At 50.6% G+C, this 25,703-nt stretch overlaps 1 protein-coding gene across 1 annotated transcript in view; it reads left to right on the forward strand.

Annotated features, from left to right (window-relative positions):
- The window catches only part of B3GALTL (beta 1,3-galactosyltransferase-like), a 79,086-nt gene extending 67,759 nt beyond the window's left edge, over positions 1-11,327 (forward strand). Inside the window, exons 13-14 of the mRNA XM_006879634.1 lie at positions 3,726-3,870; positions 11,160-11,327. Coding sequence (XP_006879696.1) covers positions 3,726-3,870; positions 11,160-11,327 — 313 coding nt within the window. The remainder of the gene's footprint in view (positions 1-3,725; positions 3,871-11,159) is intronic.
- Positions 11,328-25,703: the final 14,376 nt, after the last annotated feature.

Consider the following 25,703-nt stretch of genomic DNA (forward strand, 5'->3'; position numbering starts at 1 on the left):
CTGCTGTGACAGGGACACCACAGGTGGGTGGCTTTAGCACAGTTTGGAGGTGAGAAGTGAGTACTTGAGTTCCCCTCTAGGGGTAGGTTTTACTGTCCGCTCTGGAGAGAGAGGTCCTTGTCTGAGTTTCCGTTTCTAGTCTCCTTGACAGTTTTGTGAATCATGTTTTCCCCTTTCTGCTTGTTTGTTCAAGAGGCATCTGTCTACCCCGCACTCCACTAATCCAGTGTCCTAACAAGCAAAGAGGGTCCATCCCCAGTGGAAATGTAACTTAGGTATGTGTTAGGATTTATAACGTGTTGGTGGTGGTTGGAGACAATATAGTTTATAACAGCAGTTAATTGAGACTGTCTGTTTAAATGATGGGAGGAAAAACCCAAAACATTGGATATAGATTTTAATTTTCCAAAAAGAAACTGCTCAACTTTTAAATTATCCAGTCCTTAGGAAATTGCATTTGGGAGGAAATATTATTGAAGTTCCAGTTTAATCAATTAAGTGATGCTTGCATGGGATATAAGTTTAAAATAACAGTTAAAAATCAATGTTTTTAAGGGAACCATCTGCCTAATCTCCTCTGGGGAAAGAGTGAGGTCTGAGCTCATGAATAAATCAGTGGAGCATTTGCTCCCTTGTCCTGTTGGGGTGTTTTAGGAGAATCTGTTACCTGTGTGGTTGTCCTTGTTAAGTTCCCTGAGTCAGTTCCATCCCGTAGGGTCGCCATATAGTCAGACTGTATGTGCCCACAGGCCGTTAGGACTCCGTGCTGCCAGGTAGAGCTGCCTCAGACGGTGTTCCGGCCTGTAATCATCACAGGAAAACTCTCAGCTCTTCACCAGAAGGTTGACAGGTCGAATCCCCCAGCTGCTCAGCGAGAGTAAGGTGTTCTAGTCACCTCCAGAGATGACCGGCGTCGGGGGCAGGTTGATCCCCCTGCTGCTGGCGCTTTGTGTGGCACGGACTCCGTAGCACGCAGGCTTTTGTCACGCCATGTCCCTCCCTGTCCATGTCCTGCCCCTCCGTCCTGTCCACTTCTCCTCCCCAGCTATGTCCCTCCCTGTCCTGTCCACTTCTCACACCAGTTATGTCCCTTCCTGTCCGAGTCCTGCCCCTCTGTCCTGACTACTTCCCCCCCCCAGCTGTGTCCCTTCCTATCCATGTCCTGTCTACTTCCTCCTCCAGCTGTGTCCTTTCCTGTCCATCGGTCCTGCCCACTTACCCCCACCCAGCTGTGTCCCTTCCTGTCAGTGTCCTGCCCCTCTGTCCTGCCCACTTCTTCTCTCCCCCCCCCCCCAGTTGGACTCCTCCCGGGAGCCTCCAGCCCAAGCCGGAAGCCTGCATCCCAACAACCGCCTCTCCATTGTTCTCTGAGATCGTATCATGCGAACAATTACCATTTAATTGCATCTTTACTTTTCTGGTTTCCACCTAAATGATAAATCCTTTGACAGCAGCACCTGCGCCTCATTTCCATCTTTGTTGTATGAAAGGATTCTTGTTTTTAGCTTCAGTGAATAAATGGATTCACAAATGCGCAAACGCGGGGTATTCATCTTTCACACACGCTGTTTGTAAGTGGCTTGTCAGGGGGGCAGGAGGGCCTTGGTGAGCTTGTCCTGGTCTCCTTAGACAGAAGCCTCTGGCTTGAGTAGTCTCTGTAATGTTACAGTGGACTTTGCTCAGGATTTGCTTCAGAACCAACGTTTTTTTTTAAAAAAAACCAAACCAACCCACCAGCAGGTCAGGTTACTGGATGATTTGCAGAGTCACCTGCCTACCCCCTCATAACCTGCATCTTTACTCACGTTAGTCAGATGCGGGACCCCTTGGCCTCTGCCCTGACGGCTTCCCGAGGCTGTCGGCCTTTACGGGGCAGATGCCTCACGCCATCCTCGCTGAGGTGCTGGGAGTGTTGAGCCTTTGGTTGGTAGAGCACTGCTCTCCGGACTGCGCCACCAGATCACCTAAACACAGACGAGGATAGAACAGAATCCTGCTCTGTTCAGTCAGGTGTCACATGCTGTGCGAGCCAGTGTACTTTGTGGGGTTTTTTGGTTCTGTACATAGATGCAGCAAAAATCGAAGTGTATGTATTTCAGTCTCTCCTTGAAGGCTAGAATTTTGAAGCTTTATTTCACATACTCTGGGCCCATGGCCAGGAAGGGCTGGTCTCAGTGAGACTGTCCGGGCGGCTTCAGAGCTGCTGTACATAGGGTCACTATGAGTCACAGCCGACTCGACGGCACACGACGACAACAACAACAGAACTTCCACCATGTGGGTTGATGAAATGCGGTAACAGTGAGTTGGAGCTCATCGGGGAGTAAGAGGTGGCACAGGATAGGGCAGGGTTCAGATCTGTTATAGGGTTGCTATGAGTAGTTGACATAACAACATATATGCAGCTCTGGTGGCCTTGTGGGAAGAAGCTGCACAGCAGTCCCAAAGGCATGTGGTTCAAATCCACCAGCTGCTCCCTGCGAGAAAGATGGGCGTCTCCTCCGGGGTGATTTACAGCTTCTGAAAAGCAGCAGGAGGGTCAGCTGTAGTTGGCTGTGGCTCAGTGGCAATGAGTTTGAAGGTTTATGCATGCGTGGGAGAATGAGGGGACAGTGTGAAAGAGAAGGAGAGAAGGACCGGGGTGACATGGGCAGGTGTGTGAGAGACTCTAGTGAGACTGGCTCAGGGCAGACGTGACGGCAACGTGTGTGTGTGTGTGTGTGTGTGTGTGTGTGTGTGTGTGGTGCATTGGTTAATCACTGCTCTCGTAACTGAAAGGTCAGCAGTTCAAGCTCGCCAGTTGCTCCCTGGAAGGACGCTGGAGCTGTGTGCTTCCATGGTGATTTGTAGCCTTTCAGACCCTGTGGGGCAGCTCAGTCCAGTACTGAGGGTCTGGGGGACTTGACTGAGCAGGTGGTGTCACAGCACTGAGGTGAGGAGGAGGGATGGGAGGAAGAGGGAGGATGGATCAGGAGGAGGAGGGGCGGGCGAGGAGGAGGAGGAGAAGGAGGACGAGGAGGAGGAGGAGGGACCTGACAAGAAGGAGGAGGAGGAGGAGGGCCACGGCACGTGTTTATCAGCGCACTGGAGTCTGCTCTTGTCCTCGTGGCTCAGTTCTCTCCAGGCCTGCTTCACACACACGGTAGGGGTCTGGCCCCCTGAGTTGGTCTGGAAATGGTGATGAAATCCCAGAGCTGTGGGGTCAGCATAACACACACCTGCAGGCTTGTTAGCCTTGTGGGTCCTTGCAGGGAACCCTGGTGGTGCAGCAGTTAAAACACCACTGCTCGCTCTGCCTCCCTAAAGACAGCAGCCTGGGAACCCTGGGGGTGGGGTGGCTCTGCTCTGTCCTGCAGGGCCCCTGGGAGCTGGAAGCAGTCAGACAGGAGCACCCCATCACATGTGGAACACGGAGCTGTCCCACCCCTCATCAGGCCCGCCCCGGGCTCTGTGGTCAAGCCGGGCTCTGTGGTCCGTCCAGCTGGGCTCTGTGGTCCGTCCAGCCGGGCTCTGTGGTCCGTCCAGCCGGCCTCTGTGGTCAAGCCAGGCTCTGTAGTCTGTCCAGCCGAGCTCTGTGGTCCATCCAGCCAGGCTCGTGGTCCGTCCAGCCGGGGTCTGTGGTCTGTCCAGCCGGGCTCTGGGGTCCGTCCAGCCGGGCTCTGGGGTCCGTCCAGCCGGGCTTTGTGGCCCAGTAGGACTCAGGGCTGCTCCCCCTGTCCCCACAGAATGGTGTTCAGCCGAGAGGCCGTCCGGAGGCTCCTGGCCAGCCAGTGCCGGTGCTACAGCGATGACGCGCCCGACGACATGGTGCTGGGCATGTGCTTCAGCGGCCTGGGCGTCCCGGCCACTCACAGCCCGCTCTTCCACCAGGTGAGGGGACCCTGCACTGCCCCGACTCTCTGGGATGGCTCCATTTGAAATCTCACAGGACCGTCGAGTTTACAGTCATTCCTGCACATTCCGTTTTAGAGTGTTAAGTACAGTCGTAGTTGTGTTACGTCCAGCTGTGTTCAGCCCAGTCCCTCCCTAGACTCTCGTCTTCATGGCCCTTTCCTCCCCCTCCTGCCCTCTGAGCTCTTGCGTGGCTGATTGTTCTGAGGTGTGAGTTACTCCGGGTGGTGGTGTTCACAGACCTGCCTTGTTGGGCTGTACGGTGAGTCATGGGGATGCGCTAGTTTCAGGCTCCAAGGATGGTGAGGGAATAGTCTTGGGAGTTCAGCCAGTCTCTGTGACACTAGCAAGCTGGTCAGTTCTGTGATTTTTGAGCTTTGTTCTGAATAGTTGAAAAACTATAGTTAACAGACCCCAGGAGAACATTGTTAAAAGACCGTCCAGTCCACCATGTGCTTTTATAAATATGGAGTGCAGAAACATCTAGAAAACAAATTAGTGTTTGGCCAGTGCCCTTCCGTGTAAGCAGAGAAAAGTGACATTGTCTTTTTTCTTAAATTTTCTAGTGAGTTAAAAAATTGATCATAGTTAAATATTAGATTAGAATATCAGTAGATGCTATTGATAAATAGAGTGTTGAGCATGTCATGGACCGCCAAGATAACAGACAGTTCTGTCCTGGAGAGGATGAAATTAAGCTGCTCCTTGGAGGCAAAGATTCTGAAGCTCTGTCTCACATAGTGTTGGTATGTGGCCAGGAGGGACCAGTCCTTAGAGAAGGACATCACTCTTGGACGGGTGGAGGGACAGCACGGAAGAGGAAGACCCCGGGTGGGGTGGACTGATACAGTGACTGGGGTAATGGAGGCAGGTGTGCTGGAGACAGTGAGGTTGACTTGGGACAGGATCCGGAGGTCTTGTTCATGGGATCTTTATGAGCGGTGGTTGATAGCACACACCAGGAACAACATCGAGGAGTACCAGGAGCTTTTGTGGTGTTAACCCAAAGCCCAGGTCTGCAGAGAGCAGTGCCGCTGACCCAACACCCCGTCTCCCTGAGGTTCAAGTCCCTCAGGGGCCCCTCAGGAGGACGGACCATCTCCTGCCACTCGATTTACAGCCTCTGAAAACCTGCTGGAAGGTCAGGAAGAGTTAGTTCCAGCTTGACAGCAATAAGATAATAAGGTGATGATCTAAACCTAGGAGCCCTGGTGGTGCAGGGCTTAAACACTTGGCTGCTAAATGAAGGGCTTGCACTTGGAGCTCCCCATCGGAGAGCGTGCGGCAGTCAGCTCCCCTCAACCTTGTGGGGCTGCTCACCTCTGTCCTGCGGGGTCCCTGTGACTTGGACTTAAAGACAGTGTCCTAGGCCATTGTGGTGCTTGTTGTTATTAGGTGTCATCGAGTCGAGGAGGACTCACAGCCACCCTGTGAACTACAGCTGTGAACCCCGTCCTATCCCGTGCCATTCTCCGTCCTGACACACCTGAGTCCATGGCGGCAGTCACTGTGTCAGTCCACCTGGTTGAGGGTCTTCCTCTCCTTCGCCGGCCCTCCACCTTTATCTTCCTCAGCATAATGTCTTCTTCAAAGGATTGGTTCTCTTTTTTTTTAACTAACCAGACATTGAGATTGTTAACAATTACAGTTTACTTGGCTCTACAATCAACACTCTTGGTACCAGCGACTAGGAAATTAAAAGACAAATTGCATTGGGGAAGTCTACTATCAGAGACCTCTCCAAAGTCCTGAAGAGCAATGATGTCAGTCTGGAGACTAAGGTGCACCTGATTCAGGCCATGGTCTTTGCAGTTGTGTGCTATGCATCAGAAAGCTGGACAATAACTAAGTGTGACAGAAGGAGAATTGATGCCTTTGAGTTGTGGTGCTGGGGAAGATATATATACCATGGTCTGCTAGGAGAACAAACAGGTTCATCCTAGAGAGGGTGAAGCCGGGCTGCTCTTTGGAGGCAAGAATTCTGAAGTTCTGTCTGACATACTTGGGACATGTTGCAAGGAGGGACCAGTCCTGGAGAAGGACATCATGCTTGGGAGGGTGGAGGGACAGCACAGGAGAGGAAGACCCTTGATGAGATTGATTGATTCAGTGATTGGAGTAATGGAGTAGGTGTACCAGAGACAATAAGATTGGTGCAGCATAGAGCAGGGTTTAGGGCTCTTGTACATAGGATTGCTATGAGTCGCAGGTGACTTGACAGCATTTAACAACCACCAGAGGTGGTGGTTGTTAAATGTAATCAAGTCACGTGCAACTCACAGCGACCCAAATAGTGCTAATAACATCACCATATTGCCCTCTGAGACTGGAGAAGGGAGTGTTTCTGTTATTTTTAGCAATGTTTTTTAGAAGAATCAGGTCATTGAATGCTTTTAATGCTCTGAGAATTATAGCAAACATACCTGGACTAAAAATAACCCTGTTCCATGCCCATCTAAGGCTCTCGTCCAGGAAATGGAAATTGTCTTGAAATCTGACATGTACCCAGGCACGTGTGGTTGAAATGCCCCCTTATATTGAAAATCGTCTCCATGCCTCGTTTAATAAGTGGTGGCACTGCCATCTTCCAATGATAGAAAACTGGGTAGAGCCAAAACGGCACCCTAGGAAAACCCGTGGACCAGGTGGAAGTGCGTGCGTTCTCAAGAAGACAGGAGTCTGTAATGAGGAAGGAGCAGGGGGGATGGGAGACTCTGAACAGCAAGGCCCAGGTGAGAGACCGAGAGACCGGAGGGCCCTGCTGCCGCAGCTGAGAAGCGCTCCCTCGGCTGCTGAATGAAAGGGGAGCGGTTTGAAGCCCCAGCCACCGCGCGGGAGGGACCCCCCCCGAGACCTGTGCCCTCTTTAGCAGACACCTGCCTTCTCATAGTGTCCCCAAACCAGAATGCCCACTGCCACTGAGAGATTCCACTCAGAGCCCCCTGCACTGGGGCTCCCAGGACGGAAGTCTTTAGAAGACCGTCAGGCTTCCTCTGGTTGAGTAGCTGGTGGATTCGAACCTCTCACCTCTTGGTTAGTAGCTCAACACCTCATTTACTACTGAACCTATTGAAAGTCAAAGTCATTGCACTTGATCTGGACCTGACTCTTGGCTGACCCTCCAGCGTGTTTTAGAGGCTGTGAATCACACGGGAAGAGACTGCCTCCCCTTCCTCCTCCTCGTCCCTTTCACACACTTCCTACTAACAGAGAGTCTCTTCCTGGGACGTCAGCGGTCGGAACCAACTATTCTCCGTTATGTCAAACAGTATAAGGGAGACCAAGAGTGGAGAGAGAGAATAACATGCCTTTCTAAGTCCCGGGCTTGACCTCCCACTCCTTGAAGGGTGGGTGAGTGCCTTCTGATAGGGCCAGGGCTGAGGGGACGGTGTCCTGTGCTGCTCTCAGGGGCTGACTGGACTCGTGGACCCATGTAAAGGGCTCGAAATGCCCCAGAGGATTCCTAAGCTGTAACCTTCAAGCCAACTGACAGCCCTCTCTCCTCTGAAGCTGCCGGGTGGGTGTGAATCACACTGTGGTGGACCAATTCCCCCAGGTGACACAGGACAAGTGTCCTTCGACTTCCCAAGGCTGCCATCTCTACACAAGTGACCATTAGGGCTCTCTCCCAAGAAGCAGCTGGTGCCACCAAACGTTTGATACTTCTGTCTGGGGCAGAGTGCTTAACCACTATGCCACCAGGAGTCCTCTGGTCATAAGTTGGGTACTCTGTCACATGAGGTCACTAGGAGTTAGAATCGATTGCTGTTGTTGATGGCTTTTGAGTCCAGCATGACTCACAGCCAAACTATGAAGACCTGAAGCCTTTTTATAACTGTCGTCATTTCTCAAAGTTCATAGAGTTTCCAGAGGCAAGTTGTTTAAGAAGTGGATGCCACTCCTGCTTCCAAACCTGTCTTAAACTGGGAGCTCCACCAAACACTGTCCACCACCCATGAGTAGCCATTATGGCATTTGACACCTGGCTGGTACAAGGTTCAGCATCACAGCAATCCCAGGTTATCTGAGTACCGCATATTGACAGAAGAATGCTGTATCACTTAGAAGAATGTTCCTCCAAAATCCAGTACAATACAATTGACTTCTAAATACGAAGACCATCCCGAGGCCTTGTTGACAGTAAACATAAGGCTTAAATGGAAAACAATCAATATAGTGGTTCAAATCCTCTACCAGCTCCTTGGGGGAGAGATGGGCATTCTCATCGTGAGCCTCAGCCTTGGAAACCCCTGGATGCTGGACGGCCGCTCTAGGTCAGAACTGACTTGTTGGCGGGGAGTTTGAGCTTTCTGAGGTTTGTGAGAACCTGTGGCTAAACACTCCACTGTTAACTCGAAGATTGTCAGTTTGAACCATCCAGCTCTTTCTCAGGAAGACCCAGTGGCCCCGCCTGGAAAGACCGCAGCCCAGGGAACCCTGGAGGGCAGGTCCACTCAGGTCAAGTGGGGTTGCCTTGGGCGGAATGACTTGAATTAAAAATTACTGTATCTCATTCCTGCCCACAGCCTCCATTTACCTGAGATGACCAGCATATTTTAATGCTTATGATGCCGGCTCCAGGCCCACCTCCCCGACCCCCCGGGTACAATCAGTCACCTCTAGAATCTTCATGGACAGGACGCTCAGCACTTACAGACCTATTTCCCCATTAGACGTCCTCTCGGGTTCCCAGCAGTTGATTTTTAACTTTGGAAAACAAGCAGACATGTGCTGCCCTCACTGTCATGTCTGTTCCTGGAGCTGTCATGGAATAGCCCCCCCACCCCAGTTAACCCTCAGAAGACCACACACGTGACCATCCATGAGCTCTGGGTTCCTCGCCAGTGGAATGGGGACAGATCTTAAAGTCCATTTGCCCCTCAGGGATTGAAGGAAGAAAGAGACTTTAGGGACAGAGTTCCTGGGCTGGAACTGGAGGCTGTAGTCCTGGGGGACATCAGAGTCAGTTGGCACAACCTAGTCCACAAGGACAGTGTTCACCATCCTGCTTTGATGAGTGGCCACAGGAATGGAGAAGCTTGTGAGCAGCTGTCTAAGGTGCGACTATTGATCTCTCCTCATCTGGAGCAAAGGAGAGTGAAGACAGTAAGTAGGTAGATTGTTAGGTAGGTGCATGGAGCAGGCTGATGACTAGATAGATGGTTGGTGGATGGATGGATGGATAAGTGGATAGATAGATCAATGATACACTGGTATGTGGATGGCAGGGTGGAAGGCCAGATGATTGATAGGTAGATGGATGAGGGGATGGATAGATGATTGATTAAATAGGTAGGTGGATAGAGATGGATGGATGGATGGATGATAAGATAGGTCGGTAGATGTGAGTGGATTGCTAGATGGGGGAGTGGATGGATGGCTGATAAGATAGCTAGGTGGTTGGTTGACAGCTGAGTAGAGAGATGGGTGATAGGTAGGTAGATAGATGAGTGGTCAGTGGATTACTGGATGGCTGACAGGTAAGTGGATGGGTGGATAGATGGGTGGTAGGTAGGTGTATCAGTGGATTACTAGTTGGGTAATGTGTGGATGGATTGTGGATGGATGGGTAGTAAGTAGATGGAGGGCACTGTTGTTAATGTGCTGTCAGTTCTATTTAGGCTCATGAGAGTCTCATCTGACAGAGGTTAAAGAGTTTCCTAAGCTTTAATCTTTAGGGTAGCAGATCCCCAAGACTTCTTTCCTGCAGAGCTTTTGAGAAAGTGCAGATCCTTAAACGTAAAAGAACAATTGTGAGACAGCAGTTATAAAAAACTAAGGGAAGGCTTATATTCATATAAAATCATTCTAAATTGTTGAGTGAAGGGAAAGACAATATACGATAAAGGATTGATTGATTGCTGTGCTTAAGTGCCATCGAGGTGAGTATGACTCATGGAGGCCCTATAAACAACAGATCTATCCTGTCCCCCTCTAACCTGTCCCATTCTTATCATCCTATAACATTTCAGTCCGTTGCCACAGACACTGTCAGTCCATCTCATCGAGGGTCATCTCTTTTGCTGACCTTCCATCTTTCCAGACATGATGCTTCTTTCCAAGGAATTAGGATTGTTGTTGTTTAGTGCTGTTGAGTTGAGGGTGACTCATAATGATCCTGTGAACGAAAGACCTGAACACTGGTCTGTAACTATCTTCATTTCTCTACGTTCATAGAGTTTCCAGAGGCAAGTTGTTTAGGAAGAGAATGCCGCTCCTGCTTCCAAGCCTGTCTCAATCTGGGAGCTCCACCAAACACTGTTCCTGATGAGTAACCATTATGGCATTTTACACACCAGAGGCACAGTGTGCAGCATCAGAGCAATCCCAGGTTACTTCAGTACAGCAAACTGAGAGACCAGTGCTGTACCACTTAGAAGAATGTTCATCTCAAACACAGTTAACACCAGGCCCGAGGGCTGCAGGCCAGAGTGCCCAATTACCTTTTAAATATAAGGCCTGTCCATCAGGTCAACTTTAAATGACAGGCTTCCAGCCCACAGCTCATTGTTGACTAAATTCAGCAAATGTGAAAGAAAAAAACCAACCAGTCCACAACCTACCCTCACCAAACCAAGAGATTAGGCATTATAATGAATTGTTGTTGTTGTTATGTGCCTTCGAGTTGTTTGCGACTCATAGCGACCGTATGTACAACAGCCCTAAACCGTGCTCTATCCCGTGTCAATCTCATTGCCTCTGACACACCCATCCCGATTACCCCAGTCATTGAATCACAACCATAATGAATTACATTGATAAATTATAATTCATGTTTTGGGTAAATGGAAATGCTATATACAATAAAGAAATTATTAGACATTATAATTATATTAATCAACTGTAATTACTGTTATAAAACAGAATGTCTTTGAATGATTGAGTGAAAAACCAATATAGAGTGGCATCCACTTCCTAAACAACACGCCTCTGGAAACTCTATGAACTTTGATAAATGACGATAGTTGTAGAAAGGCTTCAGGCCTTCTGTTCATAGGGTCGCTATAAGTCATGCTTTACTTGACAGCAGTCAACAACAACAACAACTCAAATTAGAAAAGAAAATGCAAATCCCTGCCATTTAGTTACAGCCCAACCCATAACCAGAGCCCTGTCCAGCCCAGCCCGTACCCAGAGCCCGCTGGATCACGTAGATTGCAGGCGGGTGCTCTGCAGCCCATGCTGCCCTGCATGCCGCCCAGCAGCCCTGTGTGCTGCCCAGCAGCCCTCTATCCGTGTGAGCCTAATGGTCCGTCTTCTCCCCGCAGGCCCGGCCAGTGGACTACCCCCGGGACTACCTGGCTCACCAGGTCCCCATCTCATTCCACAAGCACTGGAACGTGGATCCGGTGGAGGTGTACTTCACGTGGCTGGCACCCCGAGACCAGGGCGGAGCTGGGCAGGAGGCGGGTGCCCACTTTAAAGAGGAGCTGTGATGCTCGGAGGTGCAGGGAGTGTAGTGTGGTTGGGGACAGACGTGGTGGCCAGGGTGTCATTGTCCACTCTGCCATCCTCAGACACAGCAGGGCCTCGTCTACATTGATGCCTTCCTTCCGAGGACACTGTACGGACAGCGTTCTTCTCGGAGGGGAGAGAGAGGAGGGCTCACACCGAGGCTCCAGGATTTGGCTTCGCTCTGGGAAGATGGTCCATTCTGATTCTGAGTTGTTGTAACCCCAGTAATGACTGCGTCCAGTCGTGCACAGCGCTCTTCCTGCCAGCAGGGGGATGAATGGACCTGCAGTTCATTTCTGTTCAGTCTTCATTAGAGTGAAGGTTTAGGATGGCATCGCTGTCTGCCAGTCTAGACGTCCACAGAGCGGAAGCAAAGTCTCTCTGACGGTGTGTTGGTAAGCTTCTAGAACACACCGTGGACTGCCAGGTGGAACTGACAGGTGGACAGACAGATCTGTCTTGGCCGAAGTGCAGCCAGCGTGCCCTGAGAAGCCAGGATGACGAGACTTTGTGTCATGTATTTTGGGCTTGTTAGCAGGAGGAGATGGTCCTTGGAAAAATACCTTTTACTTAGAGGAAGACCGTCAGTGGGCTGGATTGGGACGGTGGACACGGGGGAGGGGGAGGGTGTCGCAGGACGGGCAGGGACTGTCCTAGTGCATAAGGTCATCAGGAGGCCAAGCTAACAACTGACAGCTGACAACAATGTGATCTTTTAAAACACTTGTTGCTGAGAACGATTTCCTGGGAAGTAAGAGGGTGGAAGCTGTTTTAAGAGCCCGTCTTCAGACTTCATTTACGATGCTTGATGTCCAGGTGTGAAGTACTCTTGATCCGTAACCCTGGTTGTACGCTGTGTCTATTTTATTGTTTTCACTTCATAAAGAAGACACCCTCCTGGACCCCTCCGTGTGGAGGCATCCCATTTCTCACCAAAGTCCTCGTTCTGCCCGTTGTCCGCCTCTGGGCACTGCCACAGAGAGCTGGCGACATTTCAGTGCAGTGGCGAAGCCCTTCATCCTTGTCTGCTGTGCATATCCCTCAGAAAGTGCACTGAGGTTGTAACTATTTTGTGACTGGTGTTTCTTGGGGTGCTTGCTCCCTGGCTTCCTCCCGATTCGCACAGACGGCCCCAGCACACCAGGAAACCTTGGAAATGAGCAGCGTGTGGACGTGGTCTTTCCACGAGGCTTGCAAAGAATCGGATTTGAACGTAGCTTATTGAAACCACTGTAATCTGCAAATTCTTTAATACAGGTGGACCCCAAGTTACAGCCGCCCGGTTTACAGACAAGCTGCATTTGTGAACCACCACACACCTCCGCCAGTAAAGGCTATTGTAGTAAAATTGGAGATTTGTACGTTGAGTGGTTAATAAGGACAGATGGGCACTGCTTTGTGACAAGCATCGAAAACGTGATTATTACCATCGCTGTGTTATTATGGTGAAGATACTTTAGTGTATCTGAAAGCATCTAGTTAATGTTTTCTATGTACAGAAACATACGCTGTACACCATGCACCAAAACAAGTGACCAACTGATGTCACACACAAACCACGCCCATCAGTGCCAACGTGCACACAGAGCCGCCCTGAAGGGGAAGAGCTGCCCTCGAAGGGAAGAGCCCCCCTCGAGGGGAAGAGCTGCCCTCGAGGGGAAGAGCCGCCCTCGAGGGGAAGAGCCCCCTCGAGGGGAAGAGCCGCCCTCGAGGGGAAGCGCCTTTGTGAGCTGCAGCCTGTGTGCCGGCATTGGCATTGGCATTGGGCATGTTCACTTACTCGTGGGTGGAAAGCGCTGTGCTTTTGCATTGCTTTCATTCGCCATCCTGTTTGGTAAAGGCATTTGAGTAAAATTCGATTCTAAGATGTCTTCAACTAATTTGAGGGGCTCACTGATGGTGCAGTGTTTAAGTGCTTGGCTGCCAACCAAAATGTTGGCAGTTCAAAACCACAGACAGCTCCATGGGAGAGAGTAGAGGCTGCCTCCCCTGTTAGGACGAAGGTCTGGAGACCCTGTGGGGCCCTGTGCCCTGCCTGCAGGGTGGCTGCATGTGTCTCATTCTGTTTTGGTAAATGAATTTTGGTAGAATAATATACTTTTCTTTTTTATTTAAACTATTATTCATTAACCTTGCTTGATTGTAATTCTTCTCTAACCAAGCACAGGGTGTGAGCCGCACCACCAGAAGTACCTGTGTCTGTTTTATTATGATTTGAAGGGAAGTTAACAGAAAGCTGGGGATTTTATTTCTTCATCAGTACACATTGTCCCTTCTCCTCCCTCATGCACTTGGTTTCGCATGTCTAGTTCTTGTTATTGTCATACGTGTGATGTCTAATCGTCCATTCCTTACAGAGCTGAGGGAGCTGTCTCAGGCACAGGACAGATGTCGCACCAGGCCGCTGTTACCAGTGTAGGCTGGGCAGGCGGGAGGAGGGAGGAGGGATGGGTGATGTGTCTGTGGTCCCAGCAGGGTGTTTTTCTTGCAGCTTTGATCTGACTAGGAGCTCTGGTGGTGCAGTGTGAAGCACTGTACTGCTAACCAGAGCGTCAGGAGTTCCAGCCCACATGCTGGAACTTCTCCATGGGGGCAAGGTGAGCAGTGAAAGTGCTCCCTGGGGATCATGGCCGTGGAGGCCGCACGGGGCAGAGCTGGTGTCACAGTGGCTTCTGGTCACTGTGACGAGGGGCCCCAGTGGTGCAGAGGTGACGCACTTGGCTGCTACCTGGAGGTCTGTGTCGTGAACCTCTCATCCATGCTAAGGGACAGGGCTCAGGCCACACACTCCTGTGAGGATGTGGGCCGGGGAGGCCCTGTGGGACGCTTCCCTGTTGTTCAGCAGTGCCGAATCCAATCGGCTCGACAGCAGAGTGGGATTTGACTCATTTTCAGAGGGGTGGGCTAGCAGTTACCAGCTTTCCAGATTAGCAAATAGGGTGGGTAGGTTTCCTTGGCAACCGATTGGACTCATTTTGGGGTGGTGTCCTGTGCACCTAGCAGCTCAAGGACAAGTCGCAGGGCGACTGTCTGGTCTTGTCACACAGCTGCCCCTGCTGCCATCAGCACCATGCTCGTCGCCCATGACCATCCACTTTCCCACTCAGGGAGCAGAGGCCCCCTCTTCCTCCGTGGAGCGGCTGGTGAATTCAAACCACCATCTGCAGCCCAACACATAGAGCACTGCACCACCAGGGCTCCATTGTCTTCACAGCTGGAGTTGTCAGCACTGCATCGTGGTCACAGCGTGTCCTCTGCTCTGGAGGCCCTGGCTGCCTCAGCGTGAGGAGGTCAACACACGGTCACTTCCAGTGTGGCCCATGACATGTCACACCACCTCAGAGAAGGCTCATGGACAGAGAGTCGGGGCCACCGGTCAGGCTCAGAGAACCACACCACACGCCATGTCACCTCAGATGGAGAGCCAGGGCCACTGGTCAGGCTCAGAGGACCACACCACATGCCATGTCACCTCAGATGGAGAGCCAGGGTCATCGGTCAGGCTCAGAGGACCACATCACACGCCATGTCACCTCAGAGAACAGCTCGTGGACAGAGAGCCAGGGCCATGCATCAGGCTCAGAGGACCACATCACACACCATCTCACCTCAGAGAACAGCTCGTGGACAGAGCCAGGGCCACTGGTCAGGCTCAGGACCACATCACACTTCCTTCTCGGCCAGGACCAGTGCCTTCTGGTAGAGCTCACCTCATCCAGGCCTTTTCTGTGTTTTCTTAATAATGTTTCCTTTTTGGAACTAAACCTAACCAGGAATAAAAGCACTTTGTCTCCATATCCGGTTGTCCAAGGTCACACTTCGTCCTACCTCCTGGGGTTGGGGTGGGACCGAGGCCGGGTAGAGAGCTCAGAACGTCAGAAACAAGGCTCGCCATTCAGTTAGTACAGTCTGAGAGCTGAACGTTGATGATGAGAACGGCGTTAGAGAAACTGAGCAGGGCCTGAAGGAGCGTCTGGACCACGTCCGAAGAGCCTCTACCTTGTGTTTTATGACAAATTGGACGCACCGTTTTAGAACGGTTTCCTGTAAAGGCCACATCCTGAATAATTTTTAGTCTGACCTTTCCAGAAAACATACTGTCTTATTCACATTCCCTCTGCCTTTCTAAGGAGTCTCAGTAGCAGAGGTTAAATGCTGGCTGCTCACGGAAAGGTCAGCGGTTTGAGACTGCCAGCCACCCTGCAGCTGAAGCTGGGCACTCTGCCTCCTGAAAGATTAGCGGTGGTGTGATTCTGCACTGACCCTCAGGCGGGTTTGCGGAGGCTGAAAATCGCACGGGAGGAGGGCGCCCATCTTTCTCCCCAGCAGTAACTAGTGGATTTGAACCACCTGCCTGTGGGCTGGCCGCACAGTCCTCATTGCCTCGCTGGAGGACTCCAGCCTTGCACACCTTGTGGGACAGCCCTGCTCTCCTGACAGAATCACTGTCGTTGACTAAGTTGTAGTAGGGCTGATTTTAGTCCATTGTATAAGGAGCCCCGGGAGCACAGTACAGTACATATTGGGCTGGTAACTGAAAGGTTGGTGGTTCAGACTCACAAGCTGCCTCTTGGGACAAAGATTGGCAGCCTCCTCTCACAAAGGTGTGACATACAGCCTCGGAATTCTGGTGAGTGTCTGGGTTAGGATCAGCAGCAGACCTGAGAGCACCCGACCCCATCATTTTCAGTCCCCTCTGTCTCTTCTGGGCTTACGTCAGGTTGCACTGTGGCAGAGTTCAGAGTCATTGTCAGCTCCCCTCCTCAGGGAAGTCCTCCAGGACCTGGGCTCTCCTGGGAACATGGCCAAAGTACATGAGACAGAGTCCCTCCGTCCTAAATTCCAAGGAGCTTTCTGGTCGACTTCTGGAGTTATTTATTCATTCTTTTGGCAGCCCGTGGTGTATTCCGTACTCTCTAACACCACAGTTCAGAAGTATCAGTTCTTTTTTGATCTTTCTTGTACAATTTTCATATACATGCAAAGCCATTGAAAATGCATGATTCAGGTAAGGTGTACCTTTCTCTTCAGACCGCCACCCTTGCCCTTCAGCACTTTGAAGAAGCCCATGACCAGCAGATCTTCCAGTGCAACTCGCCTTCTGATGCCTTGCCTGTTGCCTCGATGGGTGTGTCTGTGGATCTGAGGAAGATGAAATCATTGAAACCTCTGATCTTGGCTCCACCTACCATGACACTGTTTATTGGTCTGATAGTGAGGACTTTGTCTTCTTGATGTTGAGATGTAATCCCTATTGAAGACTGGAATCGTTGCCTTCTTCAGTAAGTGCTCAAGGTCCTCCTTGCTGGCTGCAAGCAAGGTTGTGTCATCAGCATAACCCAGGTTGTTGGTGAGTTTTCCTCCTGTCCTCATGCCACATTCTTCATCAAATCCAGCGTTTTGTATTGTGAGGGCTTTTGACACAAAGTATGCAGGCAAGGTATTATGTACCTGCGAGTCATACTCTTGGCTGAGGCTGTGAATTCCGAAACCATTTATGATTTCACAGCAAATCAATCCTAAGATAAAGCATGAAAGGCAATGCAACCTTGACATTGAATCAAGCACTAATACACAGAGATAATTATAACCATAGTCTGTATTCCGTACAGGCAAAGCCCATCACAGTGGACTGAGAGTCCATCAGCAAAGTCCCTCAGAGCTGCGGGAGACTTGGGATAGCCAGTGCCCTGTCCTCCAACCCCTGCTTTGCAGCTTTGAGGGTTCAGTTGAAATTCTGTTATTTTGTGCAGGGTGTAACCAGTCTCTCAGAGCTGGCCGCAACTAGTCAGAACTGAGGTGTCCCGTGTGGAGGGGAGCACACGCTGCCCTGCACCTTCTCCCCTCAGGGCGCAGCCGGGGCACAGTTCAGTGTTCTGGGATTCCTGTTCTTCTCAATGTCACCCACAAGAGCAGCCCCTGAGGAGATCCTGTCTGTGGGGAGATCCATGAAAGGGGTCCACAGGGGTGAGACCTCACTTCCTGGCAATAAAAGGCAAATAGAGTTTGGAACCCTGGTAACCAGCGCCCACATTCTGGACCTCGCTCCCTCCTGGGTCACTTGAGAGGTGGCACCAGATAAACCAGTGTTTTCTGTTCTTAGAAAGCACGGATGCTAGAGTCTCTTCTTTTTTTAAAATGGAGATTTTAATGAGAGTTTATAGAGAACTTGGATTTCCATTCATTCATTTTTGTTCATTTCCCTCTCTGCCCCACCTCCCTCCCTGTTCACTTTTCTATTTGCGGGGAAAAATTCCTTGTTATAGAGTCCTCTCCCCCAGTCCACTCTACTATGCAGCTCTTATTCTGGACTCTTGTCATGCCAGTAATACCTAATCGTATATTCCTTTTATGCAGTTCTCTCCCTTCTCTGTTTCAATGCCATGTATATTAATTATCCCCTCTTAATTTCCCCCAACCCTCATATCAGTCCTATTTTACAACAGTGGCATTATGCGGTATCTGTCCTTTTGTAACTGAGATATTTCATTCAGCATAATGTCCTTCGTGGTCACGAGTTGCTTGTTTTTCCAGTGTTGCATATTTCATTGTATGAGAGATGCAAATCAAAACAACTATTAGATATCATCTCACCCCAGTAAGAATAGCAAAATTCAACAGAGCAGTAAACAACAAATAAATGTTAGCGAGGTTGTGGAGAAACTGGAACCCTCATTCACTGTTGGTGGAAGTATAAAATGGAAGGCTGTATGGTGCTTTCTCAAAAAGTTGGAAATAGAAATACCATTTGACCCAGCAATTCCACTACTGGGAAGATACCCTAAAGAAACCATAACTGCCACTCAGGCAGATATATGTACACCCATGTTTATTGCTGCTTTGTTCACAATAGCAAGGAGTTGGAAACAACCCAAGTGCCCACCAACAAACAAATGTATAGAGAAGCTAGATTCTCTTCTACCGGCTCAGGGAATGGCTCAGTCCTCGCCCTCGAAGGAAACGAAGGTAGCACAGGGTGGTCCTTGTCAGGCTGATTCAAAGCCATGTCACCACGTAGGTAGCCCAGAACCCTCCCCCAGTCCCCAGGCCAGGCCCGCTCACATCCTGCGGGGCCTCTGACTGAGGCCAGGAGGAAACGAGGACAGAGCTGGAAGTTGTCAGGATGAGTCTGGGTTCCTTTCAGGTCAGCGCAGGAGTGGGGCACATGATCTGGAAAGACAGAGGGTGGAGGTGAGGAGGAGGATGGAGATGATGGTGCTGCTTCAGTCCTGGCACCTGCCCAGGGCTTTCCTGGCTCCATCTCTGGTGGGTGGGTGCCATCGAGTCGGCACGACCCACAGCTGACCCTCCAGTGGGTTCCCAGAGGCAGTAAATCACGAGGACGTGCCCATCTTTCTCCAGTGAAGCATCTGGTGGCTTTGAACCGCCAACCTTTGCACTGGTGGTATGATTTCTTACCACTAAGCCACCAGAGCTTCCGATCTGTTGTTAGGAGCCGAGTCCAGAGTGACCCTGTGAACAACAGATCTGAGCCCTGTCCTATCCTGTGCCGTCCTCATCATCTCCCAGCCCACGGCTGCAGCCACCGTGTTAATCCGCATGGTCGAGGGACTTCCTCTCCTTTGCTGACCCCCACCTTCCTAAGCACGATGTCCAAGGAACAGCCTCGCGTGCAACATGCCCACAGTATGTGACACTAAGCTTCGCCGTGCCTGCCTCCGGGGAGCTCGGCTGCACCTCTGTAAGGCACAGCTGTCTGTCCTTGGGGAAGACCGTGGATGGTCAGCAGACTTCTCCAATCTGCTGGGAGCTGCAGCCTGGCTAAGGGAAACGGGCAGCTGGCTCGGAACCCAGCTCACACCGGCTTGGACCGGCACCAGGTTGAGCTCATTACTAAGCTGACTTCGTAAGTCTGCCCCTCACCCCACCCCGCCGTGAGTGTAGGGAAGAGGCATGCGCAGATGACTTGGTCACCCTGGGCTCAAGGAGGGCTGAGTCGTCCCAGCAGAGAGGCTGTAGTGGGATGAAACCTCGGGGAAGGTGTGCGTACTCACCTTGTGCCGTGGTCCCAGCATGCGCCTGTGTCAGGCCTCTCCTGTCAGCCCAACTTTCTGTGCTAAGACTTGCCGCCTTTGAGCTGTGGTGTTGGACAAGAGTATCACTGTAAGAAGCCCCTAACGACCACCTCTGCTTGTCGCTCACTCCTTGCTTCCTGGAGACCGGAGACCCCACGGTTTCCTCATCTGAACAAAGTCTCACCCCCACTGGCCACCTGAGGCTGGGCCTGACCAGGAGCTTGGTACTGTTGGGGGGCTGCAGGACCAAGGTGGCCAGGCCAGTGGGCTCATCCCGGGCTACTTGGGGGATTATGACTGCCTCAACCAGGACTCTCCCTCTCTGCCAGTGAATGTGGGAGCACCCTTCAAACCCCGATCTTGCTCTACAGGAAGCCGTGTGAGTGCAAATGTTTTGTTTTTAAAATTTCCCCCATTTTCTTTTAATTACTACTTCATTTCTCAAAATTACTGTTATGGGCTTGCAAATGCTACTTTATTAATATTGTAACTAAAATCCTAGAATCTTGGATACTAATTATTGGCTATGCCATTATAAAAACAATGTTAGCGCAGAAAACAGCAGGGTGTGGGGGTCGCTTGTGCAAAGGAGATCATGTGATCCTCAAGTTCTTGTAATTGGATAATGATTACAGGCAGCTCCTACCAGAATCCACTGGAAGGTTCTAGAAGGACATTTATATAGTGTCTCAACTTTGTAGGTTTATTGGTACATGGGAGCTAGGCCTCCGACAGAATGTTTTTGTTGTTACAACTTGTCAGATACCGTCAAGCCTTGTGAACAGCAGGTCTGAGCTTTGCCTGTTCGGCCTCAGCCTCAACGTCTCTAATACACTCGAGCCCGCGTCCCCGGCCTCACTGTCTCCAACACTCGGGCCGCGTCCCCGGCCTCACTGTCTCTAACACGCTCCAGCTGGTTTTTCCAGTCACAGTGTCAGTCCATCTTGTTGAGAGGCTTCCTCTCCTTCTCTGACCCTCCACCTTCCCTGGCACGATGCCGTTTTCCAAGGACGGGCCCATCCTGACAGCATGCCCCAAAGCACATGAAAGGCGCTTTCCCCACCCTTGTTCTGAGAAGCCCCCTGGTCGCGCTCCCTCTGAGACAGAACTTGTTTGTACTCTTGGCAGTCCGGGGCTTGCCAGCATCCCTCTCCAACACCACAGCAGCTCAAAGGCAGCCATTCTCCTGTCATCCTTCTTCCTTGTCCAACTCTCAGATGCACAGCAAGTAATTGAAAAGACCTTTGATTGGAGTTGGACAATGACTAGGGAGGATAGAAGGAGAATTGACGCCTTTGAGCTGTGGTGCTGGAGAAGAGTATTGAGAGTACCATGGACTGCCAAGAAAACAAATAGATTCATCCTAGAGAGGGTTAAACCAGGCTGCTCCTTGGAGGCAAGGATTCTGGGGCTTCATCTGACATACTTTGGACATGTTGTAAGGAGAGACAGGTCTTTGGAGAGGGACATCATGCTGGGCAGAGTGGAGGGACAGCGCAGGAGGGGAAGACCCTCTATGAGGTGGATTGATTCAGTGACTGGGGTAATCGGGATGGGTGTGTCAGAGGCAATGAGATTGGCACAGGACAGAGCAGGGTTTAGGGCTGTTGTACATAGGGTCGCTATGAGTCGCAAACGACTCAACGGCACATAACAACAACAACAATCTTTAAAGTGACATTGTTGCTACAGGGATATATTTATAATATTCAGCTGAGGTGCCACTCGGAAATTTTCTACACAACTGACTTCTCCCGTCTCACACCCTATCCTCTGTCATCCGCACACCCTTGTCTCTCTAATGACACCGCAGAGCCAACCTCCTTCTCACAGCCCAGAACTCCATTCAGGGCCGTGACCACCAGCAGCCTGGGAGGGTGGCTCTGAGCCTGGTTCCCGCCTGGCCTGCTGTTAGTGCTCTCTTTCGTTTTGGGCATCTGGTGTCGGCTCAGTTTGGCCCTGTTGCTGCTGTGATTTTCCAGTGTCCTCCAAGAAGCCGAGCCCTTTCAGTTGCTGGTGGGTCTCTCTCCCAAGTCAACGCTCGTTGCTGGCCTTCAAGGGTCTTTGGCTGGCCTCGGGATTTCCAGACGTTCACTCTTGGCTCCATCTCACACCACCGTAGCTCTAGTGTCGAATTCCCTCTGATCTAAAGAACCCACATCGTCTTTGCTCCTGAGTGCCGTACAGATTCTATCATGTGAACGTAGGACAATTTCTCAGTTCGTTAATTGTTGGTACACCATTTGGGCTGTTTCCATTTTCCTGCTATTGTGAATAATGCTGCTGTGAATGTTGGTGTACAAATCTCCGTTTCTGTCTCCGTTCTAGTTTCCTCAAGGTATATTCCAAGCAGTGAAATAGCTGGGTCATATGAGATTTCTCTGTTAGCTTTTAAGGGAAACACCAGACTGCCTTCCAGAGCAGTTGTACCATTTTACAGTCCCACCGACAGTGCGTGAGAGTTCTAATCTCTCCACATCCTCTCCAATATGTAATGCTTCCTGTTCTGGCCAGTAGACTCCAACAATACATCATCATCATCCACCATGACCAAGTGGGATTCATAACAGGCATGCAAGGATGGGTCAACAAAAGAAAAACAATCAATTGTAATTCATCACAAAGCAAGGAACAAGAACTACATGATCCAATCAGTGGACACAGAAAAGGCATTGGATAAAATGCAGCATCTCTTCCTAATTAAAACACTCACCAAAATAGGAAGAGAAGGGAATTCCTCAACATAGCTAAAAGTATATACACAGAACCAACAGCCAACATCATTCTCAATGGAGAAATACAAAAGGCATTCCCTCTGCAAACTAGAACCAGACAAGGATTCCCGCTTTCATCATTGCTATTTAATACTGTTAGAAGTGCTTGCGAGGGCAGTACAAGAAGAGAAAGAAGAGGCATCTAGATGGGTGAACACGTGGTAACACTGTCACTATATACCGACGATATGATAGTGTATAGAGAAAACCCCAAGGATTCAACAAAAACCCATTAGACTAATTTAGTGTCAGGATACAAGGTCAATGTATAAAAATCAGTGAGATTTCTCTATGGTAACAGAAAGAAACTAAGAAAGCAATACCAATTACAATAGCCAGCTGCAACTTGAGATACTTGGGAATGGACTTAACTAGAGACACAAAGGATATTTGTAAAGAAAACCAAAACACACTATGGCAAGAAACATTTGTGGTTGTGGTGTTACGTGTTGTCAGAGTGGACTGTGACTCACTGTGACCCTATAAACAATAGCTCTGAATTCTCCTCTGTGTTGAGCCAATCTCACTGTCTCTGACGCACCTGCCCCCATTCCCATAGTAACTGTGAATCCATCTCATCCAGGGTCTTCCTCTCCTGCAATATCTCTTCCATGCTTTCAGGCATGACGTCCTTCTCCAAGGAATGGTCCCTTCTGGCTACATGCCCAAAGTATGTGAGACAGAGCTTCAAAATACTTGCCTCCGAGAAGCAGCCGGGTTTCACACACTGAGACATACCTGTTTGTCCTCTTGGCAGTCCATGTTGAATACTCTCCTCCAGCACCACAACTCAAAGACAGATTCTTCTTCTGTCATCCCTAGTCATTGTCCAGCTCTCTCATCCACAGCAAGTAAATGTGAAGACCATGACCTGGATCAGTCGCACCTTAGTCTTCAGACTGACATCGTTGCTCTTGAGTACTCTGGAAATGTCCTTGATAACAGACTTTCCCACTGCAATTTGTCTTTTGATTTCCTAACTGCTAGTGCCAGGAGTATTGATTGTGGAACTGAATGAGATGAAATTGTTTAGAACTTTAATCTCTTCTCCATCTATCGTGTTACTACCAATTCGCCCAGTGGTGAGAATCTGTTTTCTTGGTGTGAGAAGCAGTCCATATTGAAGATGACAGTCCTTGACCTTCTGCAGCAAATGCGTCAAGTCCTTCTCCATTTGTATCATTTACATAATACAGGCTGTTGATGAGTCTTCCTCTAATCCTGATGTCACATTCTTCTTCTTAAAGTCTAGTCTCCTGAATGATATGTTCTGCATATAGATTGAAAAGATATGGAGACAGGATACATCCCTGATTCATTCTTTCTTGATTCTAAACCACCCATGGCAGTGACTTGGGGGCCTGCTCATCGGGGGTTTACAGCTCTTGGCCCTTACAGGCCTGCTGTTGACCTTTGTCCTGTCCTTAACACATTTGCATCTAAGAAACTGACTCTTCCTCTTAGAAGATCCAAAACCTCACGAGCGTGAGTCCGTGTCTCCACACCACATCAGATACTGTGGTAGGGCTGGCCTTGTGAAGCTGCTTGCTACCTCCTTCTGACCCTAAGGGGCCCTTTGTCGCTGTGTGTTGGCCATAGGCTGTTGGCCATAGGCCCTCGGCTGTCCTTCCACCCACTGCAGCCAGAGCCGTGCCCAACACGCACCTGACAGGCTTTTGGACATGTCCAGACCCCTCCAGACCCCTCCCACCTCTTCACTGGCTTCCCAGTGGGTTCACTCTCTGACAGCTGATGTGTTGTGTCCAGCAGTCATGCCCCAGGCTTGGAGGGGTTTGTACACTTTACACTTTTTGGTGCTTGAGTGTGCTCAGACCATAGATGTCAGAAACATTTCTTTCCAGCATAAATCTCCACTTGCATTTTAAGCCACCAATCCACTGTGTGACAGAAAAAAATGACACAAAACCACACCACCACCCATGTGGATCACATAAGGGCTCCTCACTGCTTTGGGACACACCTCCCCAAGCCCTGCTCTTCTCCTCAGGAACTCTGCACGTGGGGAAGCCCTGACTTTGGGCACTGGCTGTCTCCTTACTTCCTCGGGGGACTCTGTTCACACCCTGATAAAGACAGCATGCAGGGGGCAGCCTTGCAGGGGGTCTGGAGACCTCGCTGCCCTCCTGTGCTACCTGCCTGTGAGGACTGCCATTGTGGCACTGAGACCGTAGGTAGAAAGGGCTGGAAGCTGCCTTAACGACCCCTAGGTCCCAACCTCTTCTGTTTTAGCACCTGGAGATACTGCAGCTCTGGTCCACAGCAGCAAATTTCTCACTTTAAGCTAGGCTGAGCCGTGTGCAAGCTTGTTGAGGCTGCCCAGGCCCATGTATAAGACGGCCCCTTTAGAAGTCTGTCCTGTGGAGGCTGACCACGTGGCTGGGACTCCTCCTGGGAGGAAGGTCACGGACCACACAGGCCTCTCACTTTGGCTTGGGGGTCAGAACCATTTTTGGAGACCCATCTGTCCCCTGCTTTCTTCCTCCTCCTGTCCTCATTTTCTGTCACTGGGTGACAGATGTCGGGTCCATGGGGAAGCTCGTTCTTACCCGCTGTGTTTTCTGCTCCCTTAAGGGCCCAGGCTTTGGAATCTCAAGAGGCAATAAGACACATACCGAGTTTCACTGCTGAGACAAGGACTAAACCACGAAAGGAGAAGGTTCAAGGTTAACCACTGAAAACTGGAGAGGGCTGGGCTGGGCTGATGCCCTGGGCTCCGGCATGGTGCCAGGCTTCCTCTCCTCCATTGTGGAGACCAGCAAGCAACCAGCAGGCCACGCATGTTTGTAGTGTCCACAGCAGCATGTGAGGCCAGCACGGAGCTCTGTGCTTTGGGCTTTCAGGTCCCCCCAAATCACAGTTACCTACCCACACTGCACCAGTGTGGGCAAGGGGCCCCTTCCTATCTGGCCTTGCCACCGGTCAGCCTGGCCCTGGAGCTGTGCAGCCGGCTCTGCCCTGAGGAGGCAGGTTATTTCTGGATCCCATCAATGAGCTGGCTTTGCCTTTTCTTTCCAGTCTGTCTTTCTGTGAGGTGAACAGGAACGTGGGCCAGGGAAACATGCTGGCAAACGAGCCCCAGGGGCATCTCAAGACCATGTCTCCTCTGCCAGCCTCAGGTGCACTCTCTTGGCCAGGGAGAGGCTGAGCTCTGGGAAGTGGCTCTGATGTCTTATGGTCCTGAAGAGTCAAGGTTTTCCACTCAAGAAGTCCCTGAACTGCTCAAGGATTTAAAAGCAGAGGGCAGTGCTGCAAACAGGCACAGGAACTTAAGGGTGAGGCTGAGGGGAGAACAGGTGACCAAAGACCAAGAGCTTTCCAGAGAGCAAGCCTGGGATCTCGGGGAGAAGGGCCTCTCGGCAGACACTCCTTCCCTGCTCCTGTCTGCACTGCTGCTGCGACTGGCAGCACTTACCTAGCGCTTACTGTATACTGGCACTTCCTGTTTATTGTATACCAGCTCTTCCTGTATACTGGCACTTACAGAACGCTTCCTGTATACCAGCACTTACTGAGTGCTTACTGTATA

The sequence above is a fragment of the Elephantulus edwardii genome, unplaced genomic scaffold (genome assembly GCF_000299155.1).
Source record: "Elephantulus edwardii isolate Elephantulus edwardi_28Jun2011 unplaced genomic scaffold, EleEdw1.0 scaffold00004, whole genome shotgun sequence".
Classification (NCBI taxonomy): Eukaryota; Metazoa; Chordata; class Mammalia; order Macroscelidea; family Macroscelididae; genus Elephantulus; species Elephantulus edwardii.